This window comes from Triticum aestivum, chromosome 6B, assembly GCF_018294505.1.
Source record: "Triticum aestivum cultivar Chinese Spring chromosome 6B, IWGSC CS RefSeq v2.1, whole genome shotgun sequence".
In the NCBI taxonomy this organism is placed as follows: domain Eukaryota; kingdom Viridiplantae; phylum Streptophyta; class Magnoliopsida; order Poales; family Poaceae; genus Triticum; species Triticum aestivum.
Window position 1 is genome coordinate 85,032,297 of NC_057810.1, and position 14,788 is coordinate 85,047,084.

The following is a 14,788-nucleotide window of genomic DNA, read 5'->3' on the forward strand; positions in this document are numbered from 1 at the left end:
ATAGTTTGATATATATTTTTTAGAAAAACTCATTGCCACAAAATATTCAATCATGGAAGGAAACTATATTTACTTTCCTTATTTTATCGCATTTTGTTTTCCACGGGACCTGTGTGCAAAACAGGAACTTCTAAGGGAGCAAACCGCCTTCGGGGTTTCCAAATAAATAGCCGTGAAACCTTCTCCCCTTTTCCATCCCGCACCCTGCACACGTTTCTTCTCCAGGCCCTCGCGAGTTTGCGGAATTGCCACACAGGTCCTCCCGCCGCGACCGCAATGGAACCATCCGGTTCAGGAGCAGCACAACCGGGCGAGGACGACCACGGCCAAGAACCGGCCCATGACCGCCCCTGCGCCTCCAATGGCGTCCCGAGCGCTGCTGCTGCTGCGCCGCCGCCTCCCCGCGCGACGCCTCTCCGCCTCGAGCAGGCCGGAGGCGGCGCCGACGGGTCGAGCTCCGCCGCGGCGGGGGGCGACCTGAAGGGCGAGGGGGCGCTGCCGCCCAAGGTCATTCCTTCTCCTCCGTGCTCCGCGGGCAGCGGCGGCTCCTCCGCCCCCTCCCTCGACCACGCCACGGCATTGAGAGCCGGGGCCTTCGGAGTTGGGGGAGCCGACCCTCGCGGCGGGCAGCGGGGACGCGCGGGTGATGTGGAACGACCCCGTGGTGGCGGGGACGTGGGAGGCGCCCCACGCGGCGGCGCATCCGTCCGACCCCAAGCTGGTGTCCAGGCGGCCGTCGGCAAGGAGAACAGGCCATGGGGACAGCAGGTGATGATTGGCCTCCGCGACGTGCTGCTCTTGTTGTTTCTTGGAGTTCTTGGAGCGCTCCGGAGTGCGTTCTTGAGCGTTTCTTGGTTTCCTCTTGAGCAGTTCAACTCGTTGCGCGCGGGAGAGGCGATGCATAGGAAGGAACAGGTATGGTCTTATTGTTCGCTCGCTCGCTTGTGATTTGTTGCCAATCTTTCTGTTCGGAATGTGGAATTGGGATCTCTAAGTCTATTAAAATCTTGGGGTTGGGGATGATTTAGTAGTAGAAACGGAATCAAGTTTAGGCAAATATTGGGGACAGTTTGACGATTAGGCATTTTCCTGATTATTACTCGAGTTTTTCTTGCGGCGTGCTATCAGATTTAGAGGTATCTTGTTGTGATTATTCGTAACTGTTCAACATTTAGGTGTCCAGGCTTGTGCTAATTGATTTTTCTATTAGGTATGATAGCATGTTTTGCACTTTTGCTGCAAGTGAAAGATGTGGGGATCATGTCTTGGCAGTGGTTGCTGTCATATTTTCGCAAGAAATCTCGATGCCGAAATGTACCAGTTTCCAGTGTAGATGAATGTCGTTATAGGGGAAGTTAAGCCGACTGTTTGCTCGGGATTACTTGACTTGGCGTACATTATCTGGATCCTTTTGCCTTTGGTCATCTGTTCCCTGAAAGGCTGAAACTGGCTCCGAAGCCTCAAAACTCAATTCATATGAATAATTGGCAAGAGTGAAAGGATTTGGATAACTCGATGTTTCAATCTTGTTAGCTTTTTCACCTTTGCTAATCCGAAATGTGTGATCTTGATGCTAATTCTGTTGAGCAGGAGAAACTATCACAAGTAAAGGCTGTGGTAAAGGTGAGACCCAAGCAGGACAAACTTTTTTCGAAAAAGGGCGCCAAGCTGGACAAACTACTGCTAGTAAAGGGGAAATCGATCCCGAGTCGGCTTAAGAGCAAGGTATGGCCTGAATCTTGTCCACTCTTCTCACTTATGATTCGTGGGTGGTATGACCATATGAGCATTCTTGCACTTACCTATTTTTTTGTGCATAGAAAGTAGAACTGGGTTTTTTTGGTTTTCTTGGTTTCTGTTTGTTCATGTTAAATTTAGGACCTGTTAGTGTAATCAAGGCATGAAATCTTGGTTAGAGTGATAGTACGTGGCATCCTAGCATATATGAGGAATCTTGGGCAAATGTTGGCAGCAGTACACACGTCCTTGTTGCTCGTGGGTCTTTCCACAATCTGCCATTGTATTTTGAAGCAAATGGCTATCTTGTTGGAACTGTTGTCTGTAAAATGTGGGGAAATCATGAGGTCATATCCTGATTACTGCAATATTTTGGTAACAGAGCCTGAAGTTGAATGTATGAGCTTCCTTTGTATACAAATGCTGCTATCAGAATCTTTAATCTAGGCATTAGTTCAAGACTACATAACTGAGCATAATTCCTGTAAATCATTTGCCATTTACATGCAAAATCGGCAAGCACTTTAGGACTTGGTTGAGAGGTTTCGCCATTTGGTTGATTGGTACCTGGAACTGGTTCAGAAGTCTCAAAATATAATTTCATGTAAATAGTTGCCAAAAAAAGAAGCTTTGGTTGCACACGTTTTGTGGTCTTGCTATACATTATTGTTTTTTTCCTTTTGACCTGGAAAAGGAAAAAGGACTGGTTGTTTGTTAATTCCATTCGTTTTTCATTCCCCTATTTCTTCTTTTGAAATACTCGATCTTCTTGTTGATTCTGTACAATTGTAAGACTGGCAGGATGTATGATATTTAACTTCGTTTTCTTCATTTCTGTCAAATAGATTTTTCGTGGAAAAGGAAGGGGAATATGTCCAGAACATGTGAAGCACCAGGTTCGTCTCCATTTTGCCTAATGTCATGCACAAAATGGAAGTGCAAGAAAATCAGGATCAAAGCCCTATATCACAAGATACTGTGATTAGTGGTTCCTGTACAATCAACTATTCAGAAGGAATATGTTCTCTTTTATAAATACTAAATTGTATGTTAACTCTTGGTTGTGATAGTCTGATGGGACCTGAATCATACTGTTACTCTTGGTTAAGTTTATCACATGCTAATAGATATCTTCTTGTTTTCTTACTGAATAACAACCAATCAGTATCAGTGATGGGATTATATACTAGTGGTTTCAAACATTTCCAAAGAACATGGAAACCCGAAAATTTGAATAATAACAAAATTTCCATCACATTTTTAGATATGTTGTTTCCATGTTTAACTCAACATAATTTGAATTCTTATATTTGTGTGTTTGTTGCAGACACTTCGCATATCTGAAGTCAGAAGGCACTATAAGCTTACTTATGACGAGGCAAACCATCTTCATGCTTATTCAGAATGTAGACCGGTGATTGGAGATGGGGAGTGTTTCTACAGGAGCTTCATATTTTCATACCTTGTAATCGTCCTCCCCTCTTTTCCTTACCATAGGATGTAGGTTTAGTTATTTAACTTTCTCTGTTTTCGCGAATGTACAACAGGAGCAAGTTATTGATAGGCAGGACACACATGAGGAACACCGTCTCCTTAGAAGAGTGTCTACACAACGTGCAAATCTTCAATGGGACTCTGAGTTTTCCCGGAGCAGAAGAGTAAGTTCTCGCCTTCTCCATACTTGGTTCTTTCTCGTATAAACATGCTTGCAAGGGATGATGATTCTATTCAGGTTACATTACACTTCAAGTAGCATCTGGCATCTCATTATCTTTGTTTGTCATTTGCAGGAGATGCACAATTGCTTAACAGTAGTGGCATACCGTCACAGTTTTACACAATGTTGGCACAAACTCAAATTTGAAGCTTATAGTGAAGCTAACAACCCGATTGTAACAATAATGACCTTAAGAGAAATTTACTTGCAAAGGAACAACGGCAATATAACAGGGAAATAACATAATTTTATGCTTGTTTGAGCACTGCAACAATGCACACCTGCTGGTTATTATTGTACAGTCACCTCACCATTCTCGTTCCGTTACTATGCTATAGTATATGCTTAATGACTGAAGCTTCTCAGGGAGTTGTCTTAGCTGTATTCCTTTATATCTTGCCATTGATCAATATTGTGTATGTATTATTGTAACCTATGGTGTGTAATGATTATCAACTGTGAATAATTGAGTTACTGATTCTTTCAGGCATTTAAGGAGCTGATTGAGAACGTAATGAAATGGAAGAGCAGGGAATCAACTAGCAGGTTTTTGATTCTCTTGGTTTTCTGAAATTCCATCAAAGTATTGTAACTGAATGCTTTCCATCTCACTGACATGATATGTGCCATTTTTAGTCGCCGTAAAGAGAAACTTCTCAAGTTCTTCAGCACGTATGATACGACGCAAGACAGTGAGAAAAAACACCCTTGACCTTACATTTCCTTCTGTTCATCGCAATTCATGTTTCTGACACATTTTACTGCTTAGTTTTTGTTTTCCTCAGATTACTAGTAGCTATCCAGATATGCTCGCACAGGGAGGTGTATGAACCGATTATACAAGGGCCCGGAGGAAATTACAGTCTGGAAGTTGTCAGTATCAGCACCTCCTCCCTTACATTACCTCGTGCTGAATTTCCAGTGCATCCATTGTTGGATACACGACACTCATTTTACCTGACCTGTTGTTGCACAAACAGTGGTGCTTGCAGCACGTCATTCCAGCTCGTGTGTACGCGGACCATGTTATGATGGTGGCTTTGGCCAGAGCGCTTGAGGTCCCCCTCAGAGTGGAATCACTCCAACGAGGATATGCTCCAGATATCTACACTGGTCCTGGAGTTCCCCGTCCAAGCGTGACCCTGCTGTACACGGGTGATCACTACGACATCATCTACCCACGTGCTCCTTCTGCTGAGAGTTCAAGTCATCGGGCTTCCCAGGGAGAACATCCTGGTGATCAGAGTTCAAGTCATCAGGCTTCCCAGAGAAAACATCCTGGTGATCAGAGTTCAAGTCAACGGACTTTCTAGAGAGAACATCCTGCTGATCAGAGTTCAAAGTCAACAGATTCCGTCGGATTAAAGTTGAGTTGGGCTGCTGCCGTTGAATGAGAGTGTTGCTGAGTTTAGTGGTAGAGTAGATGCGCCGATGAAGTTGGGGTAGGCATAGCATATACTAGTTACTTGTGCATTCTTCTTCTGTTGGTGAACGTTCTGTGATCACATTCGAACTTCTTAATTGTGTTTTCAAAATTTGAACATGGGCATGATATCAGTTGATTTTTTTTTTTTTTGGTATGTTCTGGAAGACACAAATATTGCTCTTGTTTGGACATGTCTCTTTGGTGGTTTGCCGTTTTGTTTACAGCAATGTGGATGATGACATTATCCTAGTTTTCACATTTATATTGGTCACCTAAACAAGGCTGAGTTAAGTTGCGTTGTTCTGCTGCTGATGGCAATACAACAAGCCAATAGATCTCACATGCAAAAATTCAACAGATTTTGCTAGGTTAATGTTGAGTTGGGGCTGCTGCCTACATATGAATGAATACAGCAATGAAGCAGAGATACTTGTGCATTCTTTCTTGTGTTGGCAAAGATACATACTGCTGATGCCACTGGATTGATCAGTTGACATATTTACAGGGATGAATATAACCGTTTAATTAGTTTCCATGATTGGTTTATTTGTGATTCTTTCTATCTCTGCTGTTTACCCTGCTTGTGTCTGAACCTGTATGATAAGCTAATATATTTTCCAGCAATGGCTTGGGGAACCTGTTTTTCTTTTTTTTTTCCTTTTTTTTTGCTTTATATTGCGGTGTACTTCCTCCGTAAAGAAATATAAGATCGTTTAGTGATTTTACATGTCATGCACCTTTGGACTGTTCCAGCCATATGAAGAAGATGAACATTTATACCCGTTCGCTTACATAGTCACAAGTTGCAGAAACCACAATCTTTAGTAGTGTCATCCAGGAAAGGATCTAGCTCTGGAAAAACGTTGCAGACATGAACATTCGGACAACGACGAAGGAGAAGAAAGAAAATGGAACAACTGTGTATTGGTACCAGACATCAACATCTGGAATTCTGGAGGCTTAAGAATTGCTGCAGTCCTGAGATACGGAGTACGTATAATTCATCTTCAGATTGGATTGGATTCAAGTGAAAGGATTCGAGGTATCATTTAGAGAGTGGGACAGCTACCTGAAGAGCGTACGTTCCAATAAATCATTGCTCATCTTCCTAGTTCTGATCCCCGTTGGAAGAAACTACTGGGATAGAGCAATTTTTTCTATCCATATGACCTTTTCACCAATTAGATAAATTGCATCAAATCGAAGAGCTTACAGGAGCAGAATAGTCGAAAACTAAACAAACATTCCTGCTGCTATCAATCGGGGCAAACTGGGAAGTGTAACGAAGGAAAGAAAGCTGATACGTCCATTATCAACTTGACAAAATTTAAGAGCAATGACGTCAATCTTGTTCTCCACGGTTTCAAGTTCATTTTTCTTTTCCAACCGGGCAACCCCCTTCCATTTAACGAAAATACAAAGTTCACTACATAAATTACAAAAGCAAGATCAGGATGAGGGAAAGAGAGGGAAGCAGTTGGTGCATTGCGAGGAAACCCGCCATGAGTGCTCGATCTCGAAACACTCCACGCGACAAAAGCCTGCCAACACAAACTAGAGTAGCAAAACGGCTAAACACCACACCTCCAACCAGCAGCAGGCAGCAACATCCAAGTTACGCATGAAGATAGTCTACAAGTGTCGGGGGTTGGATGCGACATATGCCAAATGATGGCTTATCATGGTGGGAGCGAGTAGAACGTCGCCGGTGCTAGGAAACGGGATTAGGCGAAGGCATGCACGCCGACGAATCTTACCCAGCTTCGGGGCTCTCCGGGGAGATAACACCCCTACTGCTGCTTTGCGGGGTCTCCGCATGATCACTAAGGCGTAGTGACTACAAGGTTGCTCCTAGAGCTGTATTCTGGAGGTGGAAGGAGGCAAGGCTAGCCTTCTTCTTCCCATATGATCTGGTCTAAGGCTAATGGATGCGAACCCTTTGCATGGGTGCCCCGGGGGGTTTATATAGGCCTACCCCCCGGGGATACAATGGTAATCCGGCTGGGCGTGGGTCCCAGCCGTCTGTCTCACAGGCCGCCGTCTTCTCCGCCGACTCGTGGGCCCCGCCGGCGAGTCCGGCACTGTAGCCGTGCTTCTGATGACGCAGGCTCGGTCATTGGGTCGTGGCAACAGTGCCGCCGTCTGTCGGGCGATCACTGTCGTTACTCCCCATCTTGTCTGGTTAATGGCGCGTGGGTCCCGTGAGAGGGGCTGGCCGACTCCGGGGAGCCGACTCCCACGGGGCCGCCTGCGGGGCGTATCCGCCGTCTTCTAGCTCTCACTGACTGGCGGGTCCGCCGTCTCTGAGCCGTATAGGTAGGCCGTCGTGGCCACAGTGCGCCGCGCACTGTGGCCGAGGTCAGTCTGGCATGGCTACAGTGCCGGGCCACGCCGGAGATCTCCGGCGGTACGGCATACTGTAGCCACGCCGGCTCCTCGCAAGCAGGAGGTGATGGCCACGCCGTGGTCGTACCCGCAATGAGTGTAGAGTCGTGGGCCGACTCTCTATAGCCGGCTCCTCTGGAAGTCGCCGGCCATGAGTCGGCCCATCTGGGAGTCGTCATCTGAGACTCGGTTCATCTGGGTGTCGTCATCTGAGACTCGGCTCATCTGAGAGTCGTCATCTGAGACTCGGTTCATCTGGGAGTCGGTATCTGAGACTCGGTTCATCTGGGAGTCGGCATCCGAGACTCGGTTCATCTGGGAGTCGGCATCTGAGACTCGGCTTTGAGGGGCGCGGCCTGCCCCGATGTCTTGAAAGGTTCTGGGGTTCGGGTCAGCCTACCCGTGGCCCATTACTCCGACAACAAACCATGGAAACAAAAAACCTAACACAGCCAAAAGAGAGCCGCAACACATGTCCAGCAGCAGCAAAGGAAAAGACGAGATCACCCATTAGCGACGCGACCCACTCCCAGTGCAACAGCTTGTGATTTCATCTGCCGAACAAGTGCCGCAGCTTCATACGTCAACACACGAACCCCACCTGGGAACACATCCTTGTCTGCGCCTTTGAGTAAACCTGCCCAATACATCATGAAAGATTCGCAAAACCCTGGACACAAATTGGTAGGATCATTTTGGTGGAAGGATACTCTGAAATTAATGCCTCCTTATAAAAGATTCGTTGTCTACAAACCTGCTGGCAGTGGTGATACCCAACAAATCCCAGAGGATTTCGGATGTTCTTTTTTTAGCTATCGCTTGCAGTTTTCTGTGATCCCTTCTTATCTGAATCCGATCAAATTTTTCGTCACAGAAATCTTATGTATTGGCACGAAATTTCTGCTTTGAACGACCAACAAAGCATGAAAGGATGGAGGCCATGAATTACTCTAGTGGCCCTGGCTGTGGCCGGGCATGCTGGAACGAAAACTATCTATTTGCAGCTGGTACGTAGCGCTTTTGCCTCAACCATGCAACCATCTCCATGGGTCGCTCACCCACCACCTTCTCACTCTTTCTCTCCCCCGTCACATTCACTGCCTCCCTCATGCATCCTGACTGCAGCGACCACAAAGCTAACTAGAGTGGAAATCAAATCAAATCACCGCCAAGATAAACAAGAGTGAAAAATAAAATCAGACATGGCACGACTAGTTGTTCGCGCTCGAGATAATGCATGTGGAGGGGAGAGGCATGGCTACGGTACAAATTCTAAATATACTAAACCTGGCTAGGTTTAGTTTACCAGGTTTTTTTGACTTTTTCTTATCAGTGAAAATCGGTCCAATGGGCAGCCGCCACGTCAATTAGTGGGGGACATGGCAGGGTAAGCTTCTGGGTGCGCTTGGCGATTTTCCTGCTGACCACTTGCTCAGTTTTATTTTGTTTTATCTGGCCTAGAGTCAAAGCGGTTGTGCTCTTTGTTCAGCGTTTCTCCTCCTCTAGCGATATTTCGTCCAATCTCCTCTCGCCGCTTCACCGCTGTTTGGCTCCTATAAAATGCTTCCCTCCGATCGAGTCCCCCAATCCACGCCGGTCTTCCTCGCCCACCTCTCGGCTACGCCCACGCCCTCCATCTCGGTCACCTCCCGGAGCTCCCGTCCCCGTGGCCGCGCCGTCCCCCGTCCTACCTCGCGGCGTCCCTCCATCTCCCCTGTGCGCAACCAAACTGGTGCCGCACGCAGCTGTCGCACATCCTTCCGGCCCGGCTGCTCCACCCCCCTCCAGCCAGCTACTCCAACCACGGCGCGGCGGCCGGATCCAATCTATATGGCGTGATGGCGACCAAATCCATGACGGGAAAGAGACCCAGTGGTTCCCTCCGTCTCAAGCAGGTATGTCTCCTCGCCTCATCCCCTCTCGCGAGCACCTCGATGTTGTCTCACGGGTCCTGCCCCTTCACAGCCGTCGGCCACCTGCAGCAGCCCCAGGATTGACGGCGTCTCCCAGGCTGCCGCACGGTCCTGCTCGGCGGCCTCGAGCTGCAGCTTTGGCACATGGTACAGGACGTGTCGCTGCTATTCCCATGCGGATCCACTGAGTTGACGATGTTGAATCAGCTGTGGCTTCCGGACCAATCATGGAGTTATGGAGGATGTCCCCTTCCATAGTGTTACGCTACAAGGGATTTCATTTCTTGCTGAAAAATTATGTCAGTCCTTCCTGATTTGCACGTGTTAATGTAACTGCTGAACATCAGTTCTCTCTCATCATTCATTGTGCAGGTTTAAGGACATACATATGACAAGGCAGTTCTCTAATGAGTAACTAACTGATCGCATTTTCTTCTCAGTGCTATTTTTTCCAGTTAGTAACATACTGTCAGTGATCATTTGGTGTTGATATTTCAACCTCGCCCTTAATTTATCCCTTTGATTCTCTCTTACAGTGTGTGATTTTCAGTGAGTCCTACTAGGATGGAAGACGCTGCAATAATGTGTGAGTAATGGATGTTGGTTGCCTTTCTGAGAAACGACAGAAGCTCTCAGGTAAAAAATACACGCAAGATGATTATTTTGAAGTACTGATGCACCTTGCAATACATGTATCTGTTTTGTATTCATCCACTACAGATTATAACTATTTACTTGTTGTTCCCGTTTATATATAGTAATATAGGAGTGTGTTTTCCCAGTCGGGTTTTCTGAAAACTGTAGCTTGTGGAACATGATAGGGTATATTTTTTCTGCATTTGTGAAGGACCAAAATGTCGATTGACTATAGGAATTTAGATTATTTATGTTTCTCTTCAATACTACATGTACTATCTCTGCTGACTGACATTTTCCTTTTGCCATCAATAGTAGCACTGAAAATCAATGAAATTCATCTGTTCACATGTTCAGTTAGCTTGGCTTGATTCCTGTTTGCAGAATCTAACTTTCCCTTCCCGTCGAGGGTTTCCTCTGCTCTATAATTTTCTTCTATTTCCTTGTCCAAATTGTGTTTAAATGATAGGCGACATTGCAAATTATGACCAGCTAGCTATGGTTTACTACGGTATGGCTTTGTTATGGCTCATTTTATTGACCAGTGTATGGTTGGTTGTTACCATCTTAAACCCATATTTTGAGACCTTGGAGAAAAGGAGGGCAACAAAGATTTAGTTTTGGGATGTTGATACCATATAGTGAGCATGCTGCATGTTATCGTAATGTGTAATTGGATGTTAAGCTAATAACTTGATAGATGAAATTTAGTCGATCTTGCTGTATAAATTCTAGCATGCTGCAGACTGATAGCTGAAATTTTAGTCTATCTTGCACTATAAATTCTGGCAAATGCAGTTGATCTTGCCGTACAATTTCTGGCATAGTGCAGACCAGGCTGCAGGAGAAAATGACTTGCCATACTGACACCATACAACACCATGACGATGGTCGATGGACACCATTATGTAAAAAAACTCAACAGTGCTATCTTGCATTTGTACGAGCACCTGTGCATTAGGTAAACATCCTTTTTTATTCTTACTTGCCTTGCTTGATATGAGCAACAGCAGATCGTTGTCCCCATGCCAAACCATGTGCTGCTACAAGCCGTGGGCCTTTTATGAGTGCCAACACAACATCATCTAAGATGGATCAAAATGGATGCTCCACGGCTACAAGGACAATTGCAATCCCGCACGTACATCTCCGATGACAATCTTGTCCCAACATAAGCATCGACTGAAGAGAAGGTAGCTCAGGCCACACTATCCTAACTTTGTGATCATCACCACATATACCACAACCATGAGGCGCTCAACACAATAACCCGCAGCTGCTCCACAGCTCGAGACTTGGCAAGGACATGGTAACTCAATATGTCTCAGTAAAAATCTCTTTCTCTCTCTCTCTCCCCCTCCGTACAGAGGTTGCTTCATGTCTTTCACGGTGAGGTTTACTTGAGTGTGATGACACAAGGTTAGGAGAAGTTTTAACTGTAAGTGTTCTCCTAATTCCTTCATTATCTACAAGAAGGCTACTTAGTATAACTATAACTGCTCTTCAGGCAGTTAGTTCTGCGACTACTACTGTGTGTGCCACCTCAATCCCAGATTCCTATTAGAACAAGGTGTCTTATACAGAACATCAACACTATAACACCTTGAGGTATTATGACATGTCGCAATAATTAGCAAGTTCTTTTTTGTGGTTAGGATGTACCGCTATATAGCTTGGTCATTTTATTTAGCATAGTTGAGAAACCATAGAAGGGTAGAACGGACTGTTTGACATAGGTATGACTATAGCAGATCAATATATGGGCATTTTAGTATTGTCCCAATGATAAAAGAGTTCACCAACCAACTGAATATACTGAGCGGTTGTGTGTGATACCTGTTGTCGACATGGTAACATGATAATCAGATGCAACCACAATGGTAACACTAAACTTGAATATGACAATCATAACACTAAATTTGAATATGCCATTGAGGAGAAGCACTCCACTATTGATGGTATGCTGTTAATTTGTTAACTTCTTAGATTTTCTGGACAATGATGTGATGTGTTCCCTTTGGTTTTTGTTGGATCCTAACATACACAAGCATGTCTGTAGCAAATCTTTATGATATCAAACTCTTAAGTTCAATTTGTAAATCTGCTAATTAAAATTTTATTCAATTAAGTAAATGGATTTCTTACAGATCGTATCATGTTTGGTTTGTAGGTTGGAAACTTCAAGTCTTAAGTTTGTTAATGAGAGCAATGCAAAATTCTAAAGGGTCTGATGTGTAAGCGAAACAGGTGTATGTCTATCCGTCCGCTGGAAACCATATTTAGGTGTTGTAGAAGCTCTAAATAATTAGCTTTCTTGCTTTCAAGGTGCCATTTTATTTCAGGATTCACCGACGTAATCAAGTAATGTGGAGCAGTTGCTCATTCAAATTTTATATTTTCTTAATCATTACCCATCCCTATTAGTGATGTATACTACCTCTGTAGATAAATGTAAGACTAACGTCCTACTTTTCTTTACAGAGGGAGTACTTTTTTTGGAGTATTAATTTCTGTCATTCTGATGTATTGTCATTCTTGCCTCTTTCTTTGGTTACTGTTTTTTTCTGATAATCACTGTTTGAATTAGATTTTTTAAGTTATATCACGGACCTTTTCTTATGTCCAATTAGTTCTGATTTGGCAAAAACCAAATTGCCAAGTGTTGACAATTGGCATGCTGCAATGTTGTTTACAGTGATCGTGGAACATTAACTCGAGGTATCCTGCGTGGTTTGGACTTTGTGATGCTAATTATCCCTCATACCAGTTCATATGCCTTTAAAGTTGAAACCATAAAAAATGTAGTGCACATTGATTTTCTTCGTGATACTTCACATCCCTTTGTTTTGGTGGTAGTACATTGTAGCCTGCAGAAGTAATAACCTAGCCAAAGTTAGGTGACGGTGTTATCCAATTTATACATCTTCACAAATGCTGCTTAGCTAAAATTTCCTTATTGTTCAAGAATAACAGGTGTTCCAGCAATATGACAACGAATCCGATTTGTACTATCTGTGGGAGAGATCCTGGTTATTGATACAATGCAACTTTACTGTGAACAAAAATGTTCCTTGAAAGTTGGTTGACACTTCCTGGATATTGATACAATGCAACTCTGGTGTATGGAAATTGCATATTAATTAGGTCTTTTTACTATACTGCCTATATACACCTAGTGACACTTCCTTGAAACTGAAGGAAATATTCTTTATATTGTAGCTCATGTTGATTTTTGTATGTAACAATACTTGGACTGTATGGCCTTTCTTTGATTTATGTTTACGTTTCAAGGCCACATAGCAGACTTTCTTGCTTAACATCGATAGTACTTCCTCCATAATATACGATGTTTTCTGACATTGTCATGGACTCTAAAAACAAAAAGTTATGGATGGAGGAGAAGGCTGCTACTTCTGTTAATCCCCAGTTTATTTCTTCAGATTATGATGATGCTATTGTATTATCCAGCCTTGTGTTATTTGCACATCCCTTCTCCATGCCCAGTAAAATCAGTCACATTTTCAAGAAAATGAAGGAAATATGCTTTTAATTGCAACTCATGCCAATGGACTTTGCAGTGAAGTACCACAGGTTGGGTGAGTTTGAAAAAAAAAGTACCAGAGTATTTGGAAGTTGGTCTTGCCATATTTTTTGAGACATGCCTGCTTGTTTGGAAAAACCTACTTTCTCAGGATATATATCACCATCCAGGATAGGTTTATTTTCTGTTGTCTTCTCGCTGAAGAATAGTGGAGATGCATGACTAGCTTGATGCTTCACATATTTAAGGAGCAACAGTTGGTTTCATTGTGTGAAAAACAGTGAAAGTTAAGTTCTGTTGGTACTGGTTGTCTCATTCCATGGATATGACTGCAAACTGAATTCAACATGTACACGAGTCTTCCTTTTACCACGTATGGAATTTCAACATAAAGTACCGATTTCATCATGGGCACACATCCAGCGAGCAGTTGAAAGGATGCTATGATCTACCGAAGAATCTGCCCTTTGTCAACTCTTTTCATTCAATAAAAGATTTTAGGATCCGTATCAATATGATTTTATACATACACCATAAGATGAAAAAAATAAAATGAGCAAGCAAAACCTGAATAACTCCTTACGAAGCCTTTGATCCCAAACAAGTTGGGGTAGGCTAGATATGAAACCCTTTCACGAGGACTTCCCAGGAGGTCACCCATCCTAGTACTACTCTCGCCCAAATGGGTTTCATACCCAAAAGACTGGCTAGTTTTTACGTTGGCTCGCCAAGCCTATCACAACCCTTAGATATGAAACTCTTTCACAAGGACTTCCCAGGAGGTCACCCATCCTAGTACTACTCTCGCTCAAATCGGTTTCATACCTATGGGACTGGCTAGTTTTTACGTTGGCTCGCCAAGCCTATCACAACCCTCCTCCTTTACCCGGGCTTGGGACCGGCTATGCCTAGAAGATATAGGCGGAGTTCAAATAATTATATATAAAGTTCAATATTGTTTTTCGCAAAACGTATCAATAGGCGCGGCGTGTCGCCGCGCGGGCTATGCTAGTAGAGTTCTAAATCAAATAGAGTCCTATATCTTCCATACTCCGTCAATAGACTGCTCCTGGGTTTGACCCGCAACACGAGGACGTCGGGGGTTCCGGCCTTGGGTGTGGCGGTGGTGGTCACCTCCTTCACCGGAGGTGGTCGGCCAGCTGGTTGTGGCATCACACATCCAGTACCGGCGCCGAGTGGGGAGATGATGATGCCGGTGAAAACCGTGTTATGACTTCGGTCATGGCGGACGATGGCGGCGTTTTCGCGTCGTTATCTTGATGAAGACATCGCCACTGCAGCTACCGTCGACTCGCTTGCGCTGCCCCGGGTGAAAACCTAGACCCGGGGTTCCCGAATCGGATGATGGCGGCGATTTAGGCGTCGTTCTCCCTCATGGGGGCATTGTCTTTGGAGCAACGGCTGGATGGAGA

At 44.5% G+C, this 14,788-nt stretch overlaps 1 protein-coding gene and 1 long non-coding RNA gene across 4 annotated transcripts; both read left to right on the forward strand.

Moving 5' to 3' along the window:
- The first annotated feature begins 209 nt into the window (after positions 1-209).
- On the forward strand, positions 210-5,121 carry LOC123135944 (formin-like protein 18). Of its 3 annotated transcripts, XM_044555213.1 has the most exons (10): positions 210-768; positions 871-915; positions 1,591-1,725; positions 2,583-2,633; positions 3,065-3,202; positions 3,285-3,395; positions 3,942-4,000; positions 4,091-4,146; positions 4,224-4,327; positions 4,435-5,121. In XM_044555213.1, exons 1-10 carry the CDS (start codon positions 277-279, stop codon positions 4,765-4,767), a joined length of 1,524 nt encoding a protein of 507 aa, XP_044411148.1. In that variant the 5' UTR covers positions 210-276; the 3' UTR covers positions 4,768-5,121. The 3 variants fall into 3 exon arrangements, with proteins under 3 accessions (XP_044411148.1, XP_044411147.1, XP_044411150.1); XM_044555212.1 differs by having other exon boundaries at positions 210-915; XM_044555215.1 differs by lacking the exons at positions 4,091-4,146; positions 4,224-4,327; positions 4,435-5,121 and having other exon boundaries at positions 210-915; positions 3,528-3,949.
- A 3,690-nt stretch (positions 5,122-8,811) lies between these two features.
- Positions 8,812-13,113, forward strand: LOC123133580 (uncharacterized). Its single transcript, XR_006465306.1, has 2 exons — positions 8,812-9,160; positions 9,231-13,113. It is a non-coding gene; the product is annotated as an uncharacterized lncRNA (long non-coding RNA).
- The last annotated feature ends 1,675 nt before the right edge of the window (positions 13,114-14,788 follow it).